Source organism: Lagopus leucura, unplaced genomic scaffold (genome assembly GCF_019238085.1).
Source record: "Lagopus leucura isolate 7727_CA_CO unplaced genomic scaffold, USGS_WTPT01 Super-Scaffold_73, whole genome shotgun sequence".
NCBI lineage: Eukaryota > Metazoa > Chordata > Aves > Galliformes > Phasianidae > Lagopus > Lagopus leucura.
Window position 1 is genome coordinate 16,734,011 of NW_024962252.1, and position 22,857 is coordinate 16,756,867.

Sequence of the window (22,857 nt, forward strand, 5' to 3'; positions counted from 1 at the left end):
ATTAGTGTTTATGTGATTGTATCTACCTTTTTGTTTACAAAGGAGAGCTTCCCTCATTATACTATACTTTGAGACTTAATCTCAAGACTTCTGATCTGCTACATTTGCTGTGTGAGACCTCAGCAGTTCAGCCTGCCCAGATAATCAGATGCAATTCACAATGGTTTGAAAGTATATTTTTGCAAGGGAAGGATGTCCTTTTGCAAACTATTTCAGAGCTAAGTTTAATTTTGAAAATTAATATGAATTTAATGAACATCTTAGAAGCACTCTGGTGTTGAGAAACAGTGCCCGAAATTATGGATATCAGGTGACTGACTGCAAACAGCTAATGTGAATTACAGCAAGCATAACCTCAATCTGTGTTCTGGACCCCCGAGTGTAAAAACACAGCATAATGTAATTGGAAACCATGATAATTTGTAACTCCCAAAATAGACCATGATAATTTGTAACTCCCAAAACTACTGGGAAGGCTGTCTGTATTGGTTACAGTATTTTTCTCTTTTTTTTTTTTTTTTTTTTTTTTTATGGTACCTGAAATCCACCCAGTCCGTTTGCTGCTTGTCTCTTGTTCCTAGCAGCGACACATGAAAAACTGTATCTTCTTTCTGCAATATTTTGCAAAGGTTGTTGCTTGCCTACTCTCTCAGAAAGACCATATTCAAGCAGCACCAAGCCTGTGCCACAAGGAGATTGTCTCTGAAACTTACAACCATAAAAAAATTCAACTGGAGTACCAGGGAGAAGGCTGACAAAATACAGTCAACATTTTTCGCTAAAAAAAAAAATGGTTCTTCTGGCCTCAGATAAGTAACGGAGGTGTGTTCAAAAGCACAGCACAGCAATATGGATTTTCGACATAGGATGCCTGGAGTAAGCCTCTCTTAGGTTACAAGAAATCAATACTCCTGCAGCGTAGGTAGGCCGATAGCATTATTCCTTAATAGGTTATAGATATCATGGTAGGTGTCTCCAGTAAAGCCTGACCTAAGGAAGCAGCAGCAGTAGAGGATTCCTCTTTTTACTGTTTACAGGAAAGAAAGTGCTGAACGACACACTCTGCAAGACATTTCTCAAAGAATGGCAATTAGTTCTTCTGAAAGGAGTAGAGATACTGGGATAATGAAGTTGTCAGTAAAACAGCCTTTGCTTTAGATTGAACAAGCCCAGCTCATTCAGGCACTTTTCACAGGGCAAATCCTCCATCCCTGATTCTGGTAGTGCTAGAACTGTATCATAGAATCATAAAATAGATTAGGTTGGAAGGGATTTGAAAGACCATCCAGCTCCAACCCCATGCTGTGTACAGGTTTGCCAACCACTAGATCAGGCAGCTCAGGGCCCCATCTGACTTAGCCTTGAACCCCTCCAGGGATGGGACATCCTGTTCCAGCATCTCACCACAATCTGAGTAAAAATTTTCTCCTAACATCTAATCTAAATCTCCCTTCTTTTAATTTAAACTATTCTCTGTTGTCCTATCATTATCAGACCAGATAAATGGTTGCTCTCCCTCTGGACATGCTTAGGAGGTGTTTAGTGATGTATGCATTTGCATTTTTGGGGTTAGTTTCGGCAGCTTCCTTCTATATAAGCCTTTGGACAGAGTTTGTTTCTGAAGGTGAGATCAATTTAAGTAAACACAGGACATGTGAATTGGCCTAAACTGGCAACTCCTAGGAGTAATGACTATCCATTATAAATGATAGATAACAGAACTGTGCATCAACCTCTATTTTCAGCCTTGTAATACACAGCGTGGTGTCATCTTATTGTGTGCTTTAATTCCTGGTTTGCAATAATCTGCTTAGTTTTGCATGAAATTTCAACTATGAGTGTTTCTTTTAAACTTCAAAGAGTAAAATTATAGAATCACAGAATTGTTTAGATTGGAAAAGACCCTTAAGATCAAGTCCAACCATTGACCTAGCACTACCAAGTCTACCACTAAGCCATGTCCCTAAGCACCACATTCATACATTTCAGGATTATGACTCCACAACTTCCCTGAGCAGCCTATTCCAATTCCTACCACACTTTCTATGAGGAAATTCTTTCTGATATCCAATCTAAACCTCCCTTGTTTAAGTGTGAGGCCATTTCCTCAATTCTTGTCACTTGTCACCTGAGAAAAGAGACCTCACTGCTAGTTCCTTTCAGGTAGTTGTACAGTGATGAAGTCTGCTTCCTCTTCTACAGACTAAGCAATCTCAATTCCCTCAGCCACTCCTCATATGTCTTGTTTTCTTGTCCCTTCACCAGCTTCGTTGCTCTTCTCTGATTACATTCCAGCAACTGTTTTCTGTTTTTAGTGAGGGGTCCAAAACTGAACACTCAAGGTGTGGTCTCACCAGCACTGTGTATGCATGTAGCTGTCTTTCATGAAACTGGCAACTAGTATCTTATTTAGGAATGAGTCCTTTCCTGAACTTGGATAGAGTTAAGAGTTATTAAAAATGTAAAGAACTATGTATTAAAATGATCTGATACTTTAGAGATAATAAATTTTGAAATGTAACTTTACTTGATATTGTGTGAATTTAGTAAAATACATCAGCTTACCAAGTGCTTTGTAATGCTTGCATAAAAATACTATTTAATAAAATTGTATTTTTCTTCCTATACTTAATTTTTTAATAAAATGTTAATGTTTGAAACTCTGCTTTTACCCTGAAAGCCATATTTGTACTTTCAAGACAGAGGTGAGGAAAATAGCGTATGGCTCTGCTGGTGCCTTTATTTTAGTTGATAAAACTATCATCTGTGTTAGAGGTAATTTTGTACTTACTGTCCTTAGTAGATTTTCTTCATCTGCAAGGATGCCATTGAAACCAAAATTTAACCTAGAAAAGCATTTCCACTTTGAAAAAATGTTGGAAGATAAGCAGAAAAAATCAGTAGTAACAACCTAAGATAATTAAACTTAATCTGGAGAGAAGAAATAGAGTATAAAAATTGTTTTCTGCTCTGGCTATACTTTTAATTTGCTATTGAGATGTTTTGGCTTTTTTTTGTATCTAATTGCAAATCAAGTGGCAATAGTCTACTTTTGCTGTGCATGATATCAGTGTTTCTGCTCTGCCAAGTATTGTCTCTGCCCTGAAAGTGTGAAACGTTTAATTATTCCCAAGCGCCACTTTTGATCAGGGTGACAATGAGTTTCTTATGTTTGGCAAGTTCTCCCAGAATCCTGGTGCTTTCAGCTTTCATCTGAAAACTACTGCCCCTATTCAGTATGCCCTGCATGGTTGGATTGCCTTTCTGCATTTCCTTTTAAAAACATTGATGCTTGCTTTCACAGAAACCACTGCCTTTTAGGAAACAAACATGCTTTCGAAAGAAAATGGCAGTTTATAAGAATGGCTGGAAATGTACTGTAAGACACTCAAGTGTTCTGCCTTGGAGAATTTTCTTGACAAAGGACATTAAACTTATGCCCAGAAGAAACAGAATTTGTGGAATAGCCAATTTTTTGATGTAATCACTGCATTTTGAATTCTATCATTTTTGCCGTTCCTTGCTAGATTTCACTGTCATTTAGCTTCCTCTTGTAAGTATCAGGGTGGAGACCAGCAATTTCAGGAACAGGTGTTGAACAGAAGTAAAATCTTTTCTCCAAAAGTGATTCAGGAAATAACTCACCCTGTATGTGATGTTAGACCTTAAAGTAAACATACATACATCTCTTGGAGTAACTGCCTAGTCATGATCTCCTTAATCAAAACTTGGGAGTTTGAATACTGTACTGGCTTTCACTTTCCCCAAGCGCAATGTGCACTTCTGCTGTTAAGTAGCAGATGTACTGGGGAATGTACCCAAGGAATTATGGAAAATTAAAGGAAAAATAGTATAATCGGAAAATTAAAGGAAATTTAGTATTCTTTAGTATTCTTGGAAGACAGAATATTCTGACATTTCTTGAGATCGACTCTTTCTGCATCAAAATATGTGGAGTTATGACCAAATTGTAGAAAATCTAATGCACAGTCTACCTCATCTTTGTAAATTGCTTATTTTAACTTATGAACATATGTTGATATGACTCAAATTTGGCGCTCTTTCTCCTCCAGCAATTGAATCTTACAACATCTGTGCTTACTAGATTAATGGTATTGTTGTGCTTACTAGATTAATGGTACTGTTGAGATGTCTTTTACCTTTCTTAATGACATAGTTATTTTTCTTTTATTGGTCAACTCTTATTACTATTTCTTTTGTTCTAACCGTATATTTGGCATAAATGAGTCTTCTAGTTCTACACAGGTAGGATTTGAAAAGGTAATTCAGATGACGTAGCTTTCATTTGGGTGTGTGCAACATCCTTTAGCAAATTTTGTGTATAAGATAAATGCTTCTATTTCGGAAAGTGCAGTTGTAACTTAACAAAGGTACTGCTAATGTTTATATATAGAAAGTTTAAAGACAAGTGAAATTAGTAAAGCAAGGTCACTATCAAGCTTGCTCTTATGCCCCTGATAGACTTCATTTGATTTGAATTTGTACCTGTAAAGTCTTGCTGGTCCTTTTTATGAGGACTTCAATGGATAAGAATATTATTTTTGAAAATTACACAGATAGCTGTTCTCCCAATGTTATTTCCTCTAATGCTTCAATTCTCTAACAGTAAGTCAGTTGTCTGTCATCTCCAAAATATTACTAGCAGTACACTGCTTTTCCAAATCAGAAATACCTGCATTATTCCCATAGATTGAAGGACATCAGTAGCTGCTGTGCAGCACTCTCTAGCCTTCTTGAACCAAGGTCTCACCATCTGAATAAGTTTCTTCCCTTCATGTGCACTGACTCAGTATGGATCCTGAAGTCCTCATCAACTGCTCCAGATCATCATGTGCTTATTGACTCCTTCAAACTCTCAAGCTGTTATTTTAGAGAAAATAATGAAAAAGGAGAACAGAATTTAGATTAGGTTAAACAACTATCTTGTACAAAAATGGTGTTATCTGAACTTTCTCTTATGCAGTTATATTGTGATGATTCCATTTTTTGTCATTGTATTACTATTGCTCTGCTTCTCACTCCCCCCCCTTCCACTGACTTTCCCTTAACCCATCTCTAAGCTCATCTGTTTGCCAGTCTTCTGCTTGTTGTGAATGTCATACAAGCAATTGCCTGACTTTTCAAAGAGAAAATTCAGTGGTCTTGAGAAGGCTTTAAGGTTAAGTGGTAACACATGGAAAATATCAGAGCTGGTACATGAATAGTATTAGCGTTAGTGGTACACTGCAAATCTCAGTGAAAAGTTGTATATGTGTATAAAACAATAATTTGTGTCTTTTTTTTTATTTCTTACTCAGGTCATTGCCATAGTTATGGATATGTTTACAGATGTGGATATCTTTAGAGAAATTGTAGAGGCATCTACTAGAGGGATTGCAGTGTACCTCCTGCTTGATGAGTCAAACTTTGGTCACTTTCTGAAAATGACGGAGAAACAAGGCTGCCAAGTTCAAAGGCTCAGGGTAAGACTTACTGTGTTCCTGTTCCTGCTTGGACTTTCCTTTGCAACCCACTGAAAAGTTAAAATTATTTTAAAAGTGATTATCAAATGTTGCTGTTTCAAATTAACTATGAAGTAGAAATAGGTAAACTTTCAACAGAACCTTCTCTATTAATGTTGTTCTCTTTAGAAAAAACTTACATGTGTCATGCACTTGATAGAATGATATAATTTTTCACATATTATTTATATAACATTTTCCTGTTGTTATATATTTAGGAATACTCCAGGTTTGGAAAACCTTTTTGCTTTATGTTAAATAACCTGCAAATAAAGTCATAAAGCTTATGCAAATAATTAGGAAAAATAAATGATATACTTCGTTTACTTCATTTTTTGTCTTTATTTTTTTAAGTGTGATTGTATTTCAAAATGCTTTTAAAAGCCTGGGATTCTATTTTAGTAATATTTTTTGAAAATATTTACAATAATGTCTGTTAACAGCATGTCTTAGAGAGTATGCAATACAAGAAGGCTTACTTTTATAAATTAGTTATATAGTTTTCTCCTGTAAGAAAGATAATCAGGAGAGGATTAATGTTTACATTTCTCATTCAATTGCTTGCACCACCCCACAACTTAACAGGAAGTAGAATACAAACCATATGCTGCACTGAACTGACATGTGCTTCATAAATACTTCTAGATTTACTCTTTTGTAGATAGCTCTGAAGACGACACAAGGACAATGCCAGAGCTCCTCTGCAAAGATCTAGATATTTCCTTGTCTGAACTTCTATACCAATTTTTGCTCTGGAGTGTTGACTTAGACACACAGAGGTATTACCACACCACTTCCTGTACTTGTTCCTTGTGTGTGAGATTGCCCTCTGCTGGCTTAATACACAAAGCTATGGCAATTTTTAGAAAGAAAAAGTCAGAAATGTTGCTTATCTGTAGACACTAGTAGTGATTGCCTCCATAAAGTCAATATATACCAATAGTTACACATGCTGCAACTTGAGGTACCACCATTTCCCAATGATTTGGGCTAACTATACCATAGAGATTTCTTTTTTTTTTTTAATTGTGTGACTTTTATTCTCCCAGTATAAATGAAATTAGGAGCATGCAATTGAAGTTCTATCTCTAAAAAATACCATAGTATGCATTTTCACATTTATTCTGTGCAGTATATTTCTATAGCTGTTTCTAAAGCCTAATTTTTGGGGGATGAGTTAGTTTTTTTTCTAGAATGGTTTTATAGACATTTATGTACTGTGATATACTGTGGTTTTATAGACATTACATAGACTGTGATTGAAAGAACTCGTGCATATGTTAGAATGGATTTGGTATGGATTAGTGAGTTGGAAAGGTGTGGATTTGGTTTGGATTAGTAGGTCATAGAGGTTTGGATTTGGCCTCTTTAGTGGGATTATGTTTTATATGCTTCTGTTGTGTAATGATGGTACAAACACATTTACATTGAAAGTTTACTTAGAATGCTTCAAGATTTATCAGCAAATGAAAATATATGCCAAAGAGCTAAACATTAATCCAGTAATCCTGCTGTTTCCTGGGTTTCCAGTTTAGCTTGTAGTAAAGCTCTTCTTTGCTCTCTACAACTACCTGCACCAGGGGAGATTTAGGCGGGACGTTAGGAAATACTACTTTTTTGAGAGTGGTCAGATAGAATTCAAAATGCAGTGATTACATCAAAAATGGGCTGCCCAAGAAGGTGGTGGAGTCACCGACCCTGGAGGTGTTCAAGGAACGTTTGGATTTTGTTTTGAGGGATATGGTTTAGTGTGAACTATTCAGGTGATAGGTGGATGGTTGGACTGGATGATCTTGTAGGTCTTTTCCAACCTTGGGTTTCTGTGATTCTGATTCAAGCTCCTCAGCCAGGTGCTACTCCCAGTGACTGTTGCCACAAGAATGAAAGTTTACTACTCTTGCAGTAATTATTTCCCTCCTTGAAGATTAAGGGAAACTGCTGGTGACTATGAAAGAGCAGTAAATTCTTTGAAAAGGTTTTCTCCCTTTCTCTTTTTTTCTATTGCCTCAATGTTCACAAAAACAAACTATATTTAACTTTTTTTGCTTTTGGACTTCCTCTTTTATAGACTGAAAGCAATAAGAGGACTGAGATGTAAAAATATATTTCTTTTCCTCAGGATACAGCAACAACACTGTTCTTTTCATTCTCTGGTGTGATGTGGTTCTGTCTTGCAGGAGTATGGCAGATATTCTTCATCCCATGCACTCCTGAAGTGGGGCATCTCTCAAGCTTTTTTGGCTTAATCAAAGCCCTCACAGGTTATTTTTCTCTTCCTTTCAATCAGTAAAAAATAAAATGACAGAGGATATGTTTTTGAATTCAGATTTACAATTCAGTCTTTTGTACATAAAAAGGGATTCATTCGTAAATCTACATTAAATGTCTATGCAGACAGTTTTCCTCATCTGTGGTGTGAATGCATATCAGGACATATTTCTGTCTTTTTTGAAAGCTATAACTAAAAAAAAAAAAAGACTATATATTATGTGATTGTTATGTGAATTCTGTACAGAAGAACATAAAACCAGGAATTTACTAGGAGCTTTTCCAGTCTCTTGTACAACATTTCTTCTTTTGGATTGATTTCTACTTAATATTTACCTTATCTTCTTCAGTGGCTCGTCTCAAATAGATAGTGTCTTTTTGTACTCTCCTATTTCTCTTTCCTCACTTTCAATTTAATTTCTCTGTTTCCTGACTGCCTTAATTTTTTTCCCCATTAGCTGATGTATTTCTCTTTCTTTCTCTTCTCTGTGTAAACTTGTTTTGATTAACTTTGTCACCAGACTGACTTGTTCAGTCAGCGTTTCCTTTGCATAGAATATTGAAAAGCCCATACAGAGCCTGACTTTTTTCAGGTGATTTTTCAAAACCTGATTGTTTTTTTTTTGTTTCCTGGAGGTTGTTGTTCATTTCTGCTGCTGACAAGTGCTGCAGCAAACTAGGAAATAGATTTGCACTGTGAAACGCATCAGGGAGAACAATCCTCAATATCACCAGAATGCTTAAGGGAGTAACTTGGTTTTGGATGAAAACACTGTAGAGTGTGGAAAATGTTGATTATTGCCCAAGAAATCAACGAAGCTCTTCAGCTGATATCAGAGTTCGTTTTTTTTATCTGATAGGAGATCATGAAATCACTGAATCACTAAAGTTGGAAAAGTCTTCTGCAATCATCTAGTCCAACCATCGACCCATCACTACTATGGCTACTAACTATGGCCCTCAGTGCCACATCTACACATTTCTTATGTCACCTCCAGTGACACTGACTCCACCACCCCCCTGGGCAGCCTGTTCCAGTGCCTCATCACTCTTTCTGAGAAGAAATTTTTCATAATATCCAAACTGAATATGAGCTGTGGCATGTGGCAGAGGCTCTATATTGAACAGAAACCTATTTTTACTTCTCTGGAAATAATGAAGAATCATCTTACTAAAGGAGAATATTGCAAGCAATTTGACAGGAACTGTTTATACTGTGATACTCCTCTCAATATTTTTAATGAACTGGGGAAATGAGAAAGTAGAAGCAGTTATGAATTGTTTTTTTTCTTCTGTGAGATCTACTCCCAAGTGCGTAAGTGCAGGGGAGAAACTGTTCGTGAAAGCTGACTGCAGTCCGTTATTTCTTATGAGTTTTATCAGAATCATCAGAAGTTTTCTATTACTTCAAGTCTAAGTCAGATGTGGTCAGATATAGCTCAGCTTTGTATCAGTGAGCAAAATTCTGTCCTAAGGACTAGACTTCAATGAAGTCATTGAGAATTTGACTTCAGTGGTCACTGAATCAGCTTGAAAGTTACAGCAAAACTTAGCTGGAGAGCTGCTTAGCATTTGTACAGCAGGTGCTATCTCTTAGTAAGAACAGAGGCACAGGATAATAAATAACATAAGTAAGGATGAAAAATATGGGAAATAGGACTATTTTCTTTTTTAAAGCTGCTAGGCTAACTATTAGGTAGACATCTGTTCCCTTCTTCATGCTTATTCTTGACAGCAAGTACAGGATAAATAATTGAATACTGATAGAAACAGACTCTACAAATAAAAAATGCTGTAATAAAATGTTTGAGACCAGTATATTCATTGTACTTATCTATCGCATTGGACGATTTTTACTGAGTAATTATATATGATTTGAAACTATGCTTCTGAATTTTAAGTCATGGTTATGTGGCTCTCCCTAGGAAACTAGTTATGCATAAAGAGAAGGCTAGAGCTTGTTTTTTCTTCATAATCTGGGTGTCATTTATTTGAATAACCCTGATAGCCATCCTTAAACTGCAGCATAGAGACCCAAACATTGAATGTTTTAAATATCATAAACACAAACAACACTACAACCCGTTCTTGGAGGGGGGAGAAGATCCTGGTTTTGGCTTCATAAACCTCCTAAAATATCAAGTCCTTGATTAAGTTGTTCTTCCACACTAGCAGTCACTGACAAAAGTGGTTCCCAGGACCAGGCAGACTTACCGTTCGACTGATCTTACAAACTTCAGTGTCTCCTGCCAGGCTAGCCTGATTCCCTCTTCATGTATGGATTTGTTTGTTTCCAGTTGCCCAGGATTTTCTGTCAAGATTCATAAATAAATTACTGCTTTACCCACAATGATGCAGCATCTCTGCAGTTGTCATTGGCACACCTTTTTGAGTGCAGTTAGCATGAGAGTGCTATAATATGACAGTGAAACCAAGTAGGAAGGAGAAATCCAGCATTTCATACAAAGTAGGGCTAGCAATTCAGTTATGTATATTTGTATTTACTGCTAGTGCTCTTAAGTAGAGTACAGCGTTCCTTTATGTTCTCAAATATTTTCTTTATTTTTGGAGGTTATTCAAAGGATGCATCCTTGGCAGCTAATTAGAAGGCTTGAAGGATGCCAGATGAGCTGTGGAGGAAGAGGAAGTGTTACATGAGAACAGTGAGCATGATCTCTGGCACATGCCTTTGTAGTGCTATGTTCCCATCTTTTCCTGGGTGACATCCTGAGACACAGAAAAGTTGGCAAGATTAAGGGAGTGGGATACAAATGCTGCAGAAGCAATAGCGTAGAAGAAAAGGAAAACCGGATGAGAAAACAGTCACTAAGATGTTTTAAAAAAAAAAACGTCAGTGAAATGTAAATTATAATAATTTTTTGGAGGATTGAGAGCCTACTTGAGAATGTATTTTAACTTATGATTACTTAAGGCAAAGGGATTTTTATACAGAATGGTAGCTTGCAAGCCATTAGCTTTGTTTGTGCCTACAGCATTCCAGATTCTCTAGTGATATTTTGCCCAATACTCTTTGGGCCTTATCTCAAAAAGATTTGATAGATTCCACTAGCATGTCATTATATCAGTATTTTCTGTTATTATGACACAAATGATATATCAAATTAATTTAAATACTTAACTATTGAAGTTAATGCAGATTTTCTAACTGATCACGTTTTGATGTATATTAAATAAAGGTTTACAATCCTGATAATCTTCAAAATGGGGCAAATTCCATTATTTTCTTCTTTTTAAAGTAATTACTATTTATGCACTACTTAACTTACAAAATAAAAGGTTTTTTTTACAATTATTATTTAATTACTTCTATTTCCTGCTAAAGTAGCTGGTGGGGAAAGAATAATTTTCTTCACTGGAATTGGCTTGTTCGAAATTCAGCAAAAAACAGTGCTGGCAAAACAGGAAAATTGACTTTCTTTTTTAGATACCAAGTTAAAATCAATGTTGTGATAACACAAAGGGCACAATGCTAGATAATCAAAGGTAATTAGCAGTTAGAGATGCAAAGAGACAAATAATGTTAACCATACTGCATACTGGGTTCTTATTATTATTATTGTTGATCATTTTTTAACTGTTTCTCAAAATAATCTGGGCATCCACATGTATTTTCACTGAGTCCAAGTAACTATTAGGTTTTACAGCACTGCTAGATAATCTTTTATTTAATCAATTTGATGTGACAAATTAAAATAAACTTTATATTTCCAGCAAATTTGTAAGGCAAAAATACATTTTTAAATGTATTTTTTGTTCAAATACCCTGAAAAAAGAAAGCTAAATAAAAACTCAACTAAAGATATTTAAAGAACCATAAAGTCAAACTGCAACTTACCAACTCATCAGTTTTTATGTGTAACTCTTCATTTTTTTTAATTCTCTATTTTTAAGTAAAAATTTTAAGATAGAAACAAGAAAATATAGAGGGATTTAGCAAGCATGTTATTTCAAAATGTCTGTCATTTTGTCTGTATTTTTTCCTAATTTTTTCTATTTAGAGAAAGTTCATTAGATTATTGTAGATACTGTAAAGCTGCTATAGCCGGAATTTACACAGTTCAAGGTCTGATCCACTTTGCTTCATGAATAGATTTAATCAGTTTCCTGTACCTACCCTTCACAGAACACACTTCTGCTGTAATTTTCAGCCTCTACTTGTAACATCAGAATTTGGGGCAGAATTTAACCTTCACAGTTAATCAATAGTCACAAGAAACAAGCTATTCATTTGTCTTCAGAAATTCTATTATAATCCACTATTTCTGTATATGTAGTATATGTAACTATCATATAGATTGCTTTTTTACTGTCAATGTTAAATTATGGATTTCGCTCCTACAGGAATACTTGTAAATCACCACACATTAATGTTGCTAAAGCACATACTGCAAGGATAGAAACCACAATAAATATTGTGGACATTCACAGATATATTCTAATCTGTATTTTGTCTTTTGAAGTACTTCATATCCAACAGCCAAATGAGGTAGATGCTATAGATCAGCTTACATTAAATATAAATTTCATTTTTCTTATATATAAACACCTCTTAATAAACATTTCTGATAAATGTGCTGGTTTGTTGGGTTTGTTGTTGTTCTTGTTGTCGTTTGGTTGGTTGGTATTTTACTGTATCCATGTAAAAACTTTCTGAAATTATTATTAGTACACTCCTAAAGATATTGTTTAGAATAGTTTTATTTCTAGGAGCTTGCTGAGGAAGCTTTGCTCACAGTGTGGGAGAAAAGGTGACCACATTTCCATTTTCCATCACAGAAGAATTCTCCAGGAGAATTTACTGAGTTTGCATGACTAAAACATAAAGCTTATGGATAAGGTTTGGAACTCAAACTGCTTTGAAGTTTGTTCTACCTATTCATGCTCTGATAGCATCTCTGGGTTTAGAAATGCAATCGCTTCCATGCTGAAAATTCAATTGAGAAAAATTATTAGTGATACAGCTTCAAGGGATTGTGGATTCAGGTGGTATCATTCAGTAGTTCATCACAAAGTGGGATGTCTGTACTTATAGACAGAACACTCTTGTTCAATTGAAATAAGTGATACTGATGCTTTAAGTGATACTGATGCTTTAAGTGATATTTCTTACTACCTGAGATGTTTGGAAATCAGATGCTGAAAAGATACATTTTCAATACAAAACCTTTCTCTTGTCAAAGACTTCTTGTGCCAGAACCTCATTTCTGAGAGTGAATTCTACGGAAAACGGGGAAATTCATTTTTCCATGGCCTGGGAAATCTCTTCATTCATTAAAACAAAGGGATGACTTGCCATTTTGCCCCTCCAAGGGACAGGTTTGATCAAAGTTTACTGTCCTTTGGAGCTTAGTGGTATGCGGTAATGTAACTAGTCTACTGTACCTCTGATTTTCAAAGTCCTGGATGCTAAATGTCAAATATAGTCAATCAATTAAAGTATTTCAATTTTGTTTTTCAGAACATGAGAGTACGGACAGTAAAAGGACAAGATTACTATTCTAAAACAGGAGCAAAATTCCATGGAAAAATGGAACAAAAATTTCTGCTGGTTGACTGTAAGAAAGTTATATATGGTTCTTACAGGTAAGATTTGTCACTGAGGTGCTCGTAGATTACCTGTCATCTCAGTACTTCACTTACTGCAAAGTAAATATTTTTTTCCGTTTCTAAAAATTCTTCAAAGAATCTCCAGGGGCAAATTTGATTATCTTTACTGTAATTTGACAAGTTGTCATAGAGGCAGCTTATTGGAAGCTTAAATGGATATATCATTTGTTTTTTTCTGAAGATTTGATGAAAAAAGAGAAAAATCCTGATTTATTCTATGTTGAGTTATTCTTGCTTAGTATTCACCCCAGAAAAGGCTTTCAAAAAATTTCATAAGCTCTTTTGGATACTTTTTCCTTGTAGTAATCTTCTAAAGTTAAAATTATAGACCTACTCTATGCACTCTGTATATCGTGGTCAAATTCAGAACTGTACAAGATAAGTTGGCATAGTTTCTCTTTATATTTGGATAAGTTTTATTATTCTACTTTCTGTTTGAATTCTAATATATTCTTGCAAGGCAGAAGACAGAAGAACTTACAGCTTTGCAGAATTGGAAAAAAGTTGTAGCAGTAACAGTTTTTATCTCACAGATTATTTTTCTTATCTTCATGGTTCACTTCTGTCTTTTGGCTTACTGAATTAATTTCTGCCAGCCTAGTGCCAGGGTGCCAGATACATAGCTACTGATTTTTGTATATTTCCACTACTGTAAGCTTTTGAAAATCTGTCTCTTTATTTCCTCTGAGACTCAAGCAGCATCTAATTTAGATTGATATGTGTAAATGGTACTGAGATAAATCAGCAGTTCATAAATGAGTCAGTATAAGGGAGTCCAGAGAGAGTCTGCCTGCTTTGACATCTACACACATTGTTAGAGTCTGTAAGAATGTGATCGGTTTTCTCATTTCTTTTTGAAAAATAACATGACTTTAAGACAGAGGTGGGAATCACCAATTTCTGTTAAAATTAAGCTTTCTTTGAAAAATAATTCAGTGATTTATAGCAGGAAAGAATGATGTTTTCTGAATTCTTGCTCTCTGAACTCAGTTTAATTTTTTTTACAAATATTGCAAAATATATTGTTATCAATAAGTACTTCTTTGAAAAAAGAAAAAAAAGAGAAAAAAAATTATGTATCATAATTTTGTTCAAGCTCATCACACTATTCTCCAAAAAATTCAAAACTAGCAAATAAAACTAAACCAGCAAGCTATTTATGTGAATGCAACAAACCATTTTCCTCACAAGCAGGAGATGCAAATAAAACAAGTTTATTGCTTTCATTTAACTTTTTTTTTTCTCACTTATTTTTGGCATTAAATTACGATCATAGGACAGATTTTTTTTTATTTGTTGTAATCTACAAATTATATGCTTTCAACATTGTGTTATTAGGCTTATTGAAATATCCTTGGTGTAGTTGTTAATGTATTTTATTTCATATTGTAGCTACAAAGTAGCATAGTTATATTTAAGCATGGTTCAACTTTTCTATGCACAATTGAAAGAAAGAAAACTTCATCAGGATATTGTACATTGCAATTAATAGAAAAGTTAATATTCAATCCCATGTGCATGCTAGAACATGAATCTTTTTGACAATTTTGAGGTGCATCTTTTTGAGAAGATGTTTAGAATAAAGTATATTCAGACCTGTGGAAACCGTTTCATGTATTATTTCAAATGCAGTTTTTTTAACACATAGCCATACCCCAGTGTTCTCTGACTCAGGAGTGGATCTGGTCAATTCTGGCTTAGTCTTTGTAGTGGTAATTCGGCACAATTAGGTATTTGTGTTCCAGTGTTCTGTACTTGAGAATACTTTTTGCAATATTTGCTGTTTGTAAGGGTTTTTAAGTAGCTATTTCTGCTCCCACTGAAAGCAGTGGAAGTCTTCCACTGAGTTCAAGTCGTGTTAGATTAGATCTTCTAAAAGCAAATTGTATGAATCCTACTCCCAATTTATTTATTTACTAAATCTATGTTTACTTGATTTTTCTTTTTTCAAGGACCACTGATTTATATTAGTTCAAAAGAACTGTTCCTAATGGTCATTTCTTCTTCTTTCAGCTTTATGTGGTCTTTTGAAAAAACCAACCTCAGTATGGTTCAAGTTATAACAGGACAGCTGGTTGAATCCTTTGATGAAGAGTTCAGGACACTGTATGCCCGTTCTTCTGTTCCTAGTTCATTTGCCCCTGAATTAGTGCGGGTAAACAGCCGCAGGACGCTCTGGGATAATGACACATGCCAACACTCAGTGTCTTCCTTAGCTTCAGTTTCTAGCCAAAGAAACCTTTTTGGTAGACAAGACAAGATTCACAAGTTAGATCCTGTTTACTTGAAAACTCGTGGACGATTTGCAGTAAATGAAATAGATAAATTTGGCTTGAGAAATCAAACTTTTAATAAACAACCATTTCATCCAGGTTTTAATATGCAAAATCCAATCCAGCAGTATCAACCTAGTGAAAAAAATGAGCACTGGAAGAGACATAGTTATGCTGGGGAGAAGCCAGAAAGGACACCTTACCTACTGCTCAACAGAGCTATTAATAGAGCCAATAATCCATCAAATACTTGGAAAATGCCATCTGATAGCCTTAGTATTGTATCTTCATTACGAGGAGGATATGCAAATAATTACAATACACCCCAACAAAGTTTTGCTGATCAATTTTCACGACCAAAGGTAAATCTTGCAGAAAGAAATTCAATTGTACGGAGGTCTTTTAATGGGACAGATAATCAAATCCGCCATCTGCAGCAAAGGATGCCAACACTCGAACACACAACAAAATCATTCCTACGTAACTGGCGAATTAAGTCATATTTAAATGACCATTCTGATTATCCAGTAGAGTCTAATGGATCAGTCTTGGGTGACAGATATGATGGCTATGACACAACTGAAAATATTAAAGCTCATGCTCTGTACTCCCACTCTCGCTTACGATCGTCATTAGTGTTCCAGCCAACTTTACCTGAACAACAGGAGGTAAGCAGCTGTGCAAGTTCTTCAAATTCAACTATAATTGGGTCAGAAGGAAGTGAAACACCTAAAGGGACATCTAATCATGCACCAAGTTTGGAAAATGGAACAGGTAATACTTCAGAAGAGCTTAGCGCAAATGCCTCACCTAAATCAGAGGCACCCAAAAACCACAAAATTCAAATGGCAGAAAGCAGAAAGCCTACTGTAAATTCGAATGCAGTAGGGGACCCATCTGCCTATATATACACAACGCTCTGTGCAGACAAGCATGCAGAAAACATGAAAAATCTTCAAAATGACAATATCCTTAAAAGAAGAAGCTTTCCCATGTTTAATTCAAAGTCTATATTGGACCCTCATGCTGATAAACACACATCCAGTTATGTTTACAGCACACTGACTAGGCATAGGCTTAAGCAGCCAGTTAGTCCAAAAATTCCAGAAGATACACTAAAGAGCTCTAAAAGTTTGCATAGTATGGCCAACCATTTACCACAGGAGGAAAAGGATCTTAAAGAAGAGCTGAAGAGCCCAACTGCTACCAAGGCAATCTCTATGGCTGTTCTTGCTGAAGCTATCAAAGAGGAATCTGGTAAGGATTGTACATCAAAGAAGGAAAGTAAGAATTCCCCAAATTTTCTAAAGAAAGGATCCCAAAAATTGCGGTCACTTCTTAATCTCACACCAGACAAGAAAGAAATCTTGTCAAAAAACAAAAGTCCTGCTTTTTACAGAATGTGTAGTAGTTCTGACACTTTGGTTTCTGAAGAAGAGAATCAAAAACCAAAGGTATCTGAAAATAAGACAGATTCTTCCCCAAGGAGAAAGAGAAACACATCAAATTCACAAGGTAGCTTGAACAGAAGTAAAGAAGATGTCACTTCAAGCCCATCAAAGTCTCCAAAGTCTCCAAAGTCTCCAAAGCCTCAAAAACCTCCATCTGATGAAAGCAATAAAAAGTGTCCTGTCTTGTGCCCTCTTGAAACTAAGTTCATAGAAACTGCAGGAGATGCATCTACCCCAAGATTTAATACGGAACAGATTCAGTATCAAGATGTAAAGGAAATTACCACAAATGCTGCTCCTGAGAGTGCCCCTGTTTGTGCTCTACAAAGAGCAACTTCAGTGACACCGCAACTGGCAAGCTCAAAACATCAAGAGGATCTCAGATCTCGTTCAAGTGAAAGACGTGTTTATAGTCGCTTTGAGCCATTCTATAAGATGGAAAATGCTAGTCAACTTGCAGGAAATACACTAAATAGCAGTTCACATCTCTCAGATATGAAAAGCAAGACCTTAGGGAATAACTATGGCAGAAGTAATCACCTGGTCAGCTACAACTCAACTGCTTATCATCCATTTCAGCCTAATGAAAATAAACTGAGAGGATTCATGCAGAAATTTGGGAACTTTCTACACAAAAACAAGTAGAACTTCTGCTACTGTTGTTGATATACAGCAAGAATAGCAAAGCTGTACATTCCTAACTGGACAAGGCCGATGAACTTTTTTGTGGTTTTCTAGTTTTGTAGAACTTATTTAGGTTTCTTCAGAATCGAGGACAATTGAATGAATGTACATATTTTTACATAATTACCCTAGGATTATTATACTTCAATCATTACTGAAATTCTGTGTCCAGAAAACATCTCAAGGGAGTTGTTTATAGTGTTTATATTGTAAGATTACTTTTATACGTTTTCTTTGTGAAGAAAGTATGTGTTAGCATCTTGTAAGATTGCCTGTGGGGGAAAAGAAATATGGAGAGTGTTTTTAAACTTCAAATAATACCATTTCCAAAGATATTCCCTTTAAAAATAGGATAGCACTAGGAATAGTGGCTTGCATCTTTTCAGCATTTATGTACATTTTCAAATGATAAACACAGATGTTAATGCATTGCACGTTACTTATCTTTAAACTCATTTTTAAACCCTCTTATAGATTTCATCTTGGTAATAATTTACCCCCTAGCATCGTATTGAGCTGTTTAGGCAGCAGATGGATCTTCATTGAATTTTCCGTTTAATATGATGTTTTCTGAACTATTTGGCACACATCTTAAAGTGACCTTAATCCAAGCTTTTACAGACTTGTTTACATGGCTAAAGTAATGTGAATGTAGGATGAATGTTGAGAAAAAGAAAGTAACAAAAAAAGACCCCCAACAGTTTATAAACAGGGTGCCTTCAAAAGAACTTACAACTGGTTTAAATTTCAGTGAATTAAGTACTTTTGTATAACATGCCAGTATTCTGTAATGTATTCTAAAAATAATTTTTTTGTTAGATTTTTCTGTTGTTTCCATGAAAAAAAAGTGGATTTCCATTTCTCAGGTAAGTCTTAGAGTTTCATATGCAACAGTCTGTGTAAAGTGTTACCAGATTATGTACAACTCTGCCTTTAATAACCTATTTTTTGATAGTAAGGTTGCAAGTGCTTAGACCAGGCATGTGAGGGAGGTTGTAAACTCGACACTGCAATACTTGAATATTCCATGCCCTGTTGCTTTATGTCAGGAGGATTGTCAGAAGGCCAGGAACAATTAGATATCTAAAAATGAGACTGATGAAAGCCACCACATCAAGCAATATGACGCCTCTCCTAAAGTATCAATGAAGGGTGATAGCAACAATTGTTTAACATTAGTGAACGTATTCAGGCACCTAGTTGCAATCTAAGGGGATGTATCTGTGTGTTCATTCAGACTCTCAGTCTCTCAGTCATAAGAACTTTCTTGATATTAAATGCCCATAGCAGATCAGTGCATACAGAAAAACACAGGGACATGGCATCTGCTTCTTCTGCGGCTCATAGTCAAAGCATCCACCTGGCTCATGGCCCTCCTTGGTGGTGGCTTTTCTTTTAGGAGAGCACCTGTAACCATTTAGCTGCAAGATGCTCTGGGACAGGCTTGTTTCATTTGAATTCTGTAAAGCTCTTCCACCACACTTTACATAATTACATATTAAGAGGGCTGAAGACAATAAAATGGGCATTTCTCTGATTATGGCAGTCAGCATTTTGGAAAGGCATATTCACATCCTTGCCTTGCTAGCACACCTGCCTCTTCTCAGTATATGTCTTAGGCATGTTTTGAGAACAGCAACTGAGAACTAAGTTCTAGTGGGATCATGAAAGATACTTTTTTAGGAAAAAAATATACCTTCAGCAGGCACTGGGCAACTCAGCATTTTGGGGGATTTAGGCAATATTGTAAATATTCAGCAACAGAAATTTGGGTAACTTCATTGCTGAAAGCTTACGTACCTTATACAGGGTTTTCATGTTTCAGGAGCATGTTTTGGGAGACCGTTTCACTTTTAGACCTGAAAGGTCCTACAGCATTCCATGCTGGAGTCCCATTGCGGAGGTTGTGGTTTGTCTTTTAAAAACATCAAAAAGGCATTTCATGCCCCAGCTCAATTGAGTTCATTTGTCTGTGCTACCTATGGTGCTGAGAGGAGATTTTACATGGAAATCTCATCACTAAGAATTTCATTTGAATTTCATTCAAACTGTTTCTCAGGCAAACTTACTAGGTTGATGCGTTATAATAATTACTGTTTCACTGTGGGGATGGTATTTATTTTTAAGGGCCTTGTGTCTCAATCCTCTGCTGAAAGTTTCAGTCACCCCTTTACCTATGATTTACTTGGGATGGAAAAGACTATGAATTTCTAAATGGACACTGGCCACTTGATCACTCCATGTTAAAATGCCCCAGTACATATCTTTCCCAAATAAGCATTCATACCGTCCTTTCAGAAGCAGCAATTTCAGGCCCAGATCCCGAGGCAAGATGTATCTCCTTAGTATTATGTGCATATTTTCAACATAGGCACAACATACTTCCCCAAGTAGTTTTGAAGTGACAGTTCTTTGCATTTTGTAGTAGAATGTGGGAAACATATTTTGATACACTTAGGAGACTTTTTCTGTATTTTCCAGAGTGGATTGTTTATAAGAGAGTCCTGAGAAAGCAAGTATTTTAACTTATCAAGTCACCTATATATAATTCCATTTTGTATTTATACACAGCAGATTAAGTGTCTTCAGTGAAGAGCCTGCTCATATGCTTAATAATGCAAAAAAATAATCACAGTAAAATTTTCTTTTTCATTTCCATGTATCTCCTCAGAGACTATGCATTGAGGCCTGATCCAAGATTAACTGAACTGAATGAAAATGATCACCACTGGCCTCAGTGAAAGTTGGATCAGACACATAATGTAGTGATGCCACTATTTTAGAGGTGTGACAAAATGCTGCTTGGAAAGCATGCAGCCCTGGCACTGTGGGAGCAGCAGCTTGATGCCCTGCCTGCAGCTTTAGAGATGAGGGAGCCCTTGGTAGAGCTCCAAGGCAAGTGATGCAAGGACCAGCTGCCTTGTTGTTCCCACTAGAATTGTGTGTTATAGGTGGGGAAGCAGTGCTCAGCTGTTTGTGTCTGATTTGCCTCCTGTCTGTGGAGGATCCCACCTGTTCCACAAAATAGATAAGTGTGGAAAAAAATACATAAGCTCTTTGCATCAGCAAAATCTGTGTCTTTTTGGAAGGAGGAATAGAGCTTATATATTTAAACTTCCTTTTCCCCAAGCTTGTCTTGATCTTTCTGCTCTTCCCAAGGAGATGCACTTTGTTCAATGTGTCCTGAATGTGCTTTGCAAATTGCATGTTTGTTACACCCTGCACACACCCAATGTACTCCCAGTTTTGTAAGGCTCTGAAGTAATAGGTATTGCCACGCATGATGGTCATGTGGCCAAATGGCTTGGGAGTTGTGAAACACACAAAAAAATGATGTGTCATTTTCACATTAGATAAAACTCTGTTAGATCCAGATGATCAGAGTTACACAGTACTGAATGTGGCCCTCAGGAGCTCCGTGGGCAGCTCATACAGGAAATACAGACCCCTCATACAGCACACGTTCAATTCGTGTTGTAAATAAACCACCTCAGCATATGATCGTAACACCCAGTGAATTAATTGCTTCATATCTTCAGCCTTGTAGTAAACAGTTTTTACTGCCTCTCAGATTGCAAAACGTTGGTTATTTTACTAATGAGCTTGCACAGCACTCTATTCATGCTAATGAATATGAACTTTGTGTAAATAAAAATTAAGACAAATTGAATTTCCTGCTGTCTAATTCACAAGGATAATATTTTTTGTTAGAAGCCTTGACAGAAAGAAAGCTTATCATAAGCTTGTCAGGTTGGTTTCATTACTGACAGCAATTGATTGTGCTGTTCTCATTTAAAATTGATACTTGATTTGTAAATCCTTTTTTTCAGATGGAATTCCCAGATTACATAGCAACTGTGTTATGGATATACTGTGTATGTACATATACAAACCAAGAATGTCTTGAAATAATTTATTATTGATAGATACAAGAGCAATATCATTCAGAAAAAAAAAAAAAACAAACAAAAAAACTGTGTTTGATCTTTTTTTTTTTTGGCTTTCTGAAAAATAAAAGGGAATGTTGTGGTTTATAGAAGAAGTCATAAGAAAAATAATCCCAAGATCTGTGCCAAGATAGTGTAAAAATAAAATTTAAAATGGCTCCACTGTGCTGTACGAGAAATATCTTTTCTTCATTTGTAGCACTTTTTTCCTTGCTCTTTCCTGACATAAACTGTACAACCACAAGTGACTGTACAACAGTGTGATGAACAGAAATCAGTAAGAACTTGTTCCCCAGATCAATACTGTACTGCACAGTACAATATTTGTGCTCTGCTGTTGTTTTTTAAAAAACTCTATTTTGATTTAAGCTGTAGAGTTAGAACAACATAAATCTGCAGTAGTTCATTGGTAAATAAAATCTGTTTCCCTAGTTTTGTGTTAAGTTGCATGAATACATTCTCCATCAGCACCCCAGTGATGAGAAAAGTCTGCACTGCTCACATGCCATCTTGCCATTTCATTTCATACAGGTGCTTACAGATGTCTCTGTGCCTTTCTGTAGACTATGACATTTTTGTTTCCAACCCTTAACGAAGGGTTTCAGTTAGGTCTCCTTTGTTTTACATTTGAATATGGTGCCAAAGGAATGTTGCATGTTCTGGCAACAGCTTTGAGAAACGGGATGGAAGAAACCACGTGCTTTTGACAGTGCAGAATAGAGCTACATTGCTCTTAGGCAAAGATAGTGGTTTGGATTTCTGCTTTAATGACGTTGAGTTGTTAAGTTCTGCTTAACTCACTTCTGCCTTCTAGCAATCTCCTCCAGGTCAGTATTTTCATATATTGCAACGCTAAAGCAGAAGTAAGTCCTGTTTTTGAAAATCCAGGATTTGGGGTCCTATACTTCCAAATCAAGTTTCTGTACACCTTGAAAATATCTTTTTCTGGAAGATCTCTGAACATCTCTCCAGAAGAAACTGATGGATTCTGTGAAGACTATGCACCTTTCTCCCATCACGTGTGTTAGGCTAACTAAAAATTTCATGGACAAGCACAAAAGATTTCTGTGGAGAAAATAAGCAT

General features: G+C 35.9%; 1 protein-coding gene across 3 annotated transcripts in view; it reads left to right on the forward strand.

Annotated features, from left to right (window-relative positions):
• The window catches only part of FAM83B (family with sequence similarity 83 member B), a 49,620-nt gene extending 29,767 nt beyond the window's left edge, over positions 1-19,853 (forward strand). For all 3 annotated transcript variants that reach the window (XM_042895169.1, XM_042895168.1, XM_042895170.1), the window contains exons 3-5: positions 5,319-5,483; positions 13,270-13,394; positions 15,432-19,853. In XM_042895169.1, the coding sequence (XP_042751103.1) occupies positions 5,319-5,483; positions 13,270-13,394; positions 15,432-17,787 (2,646 nt within the window). In that variant the 3' untranslated portion in view covers positions 17,788-19,853. The remainder of the gene's footprint in view (positions 1-5,318; positions 5,484-13,269; positions 13,395-15,431) is intronic.
• Positions 19,854-22,857: the final 3,004 nt, after the last annotated feature.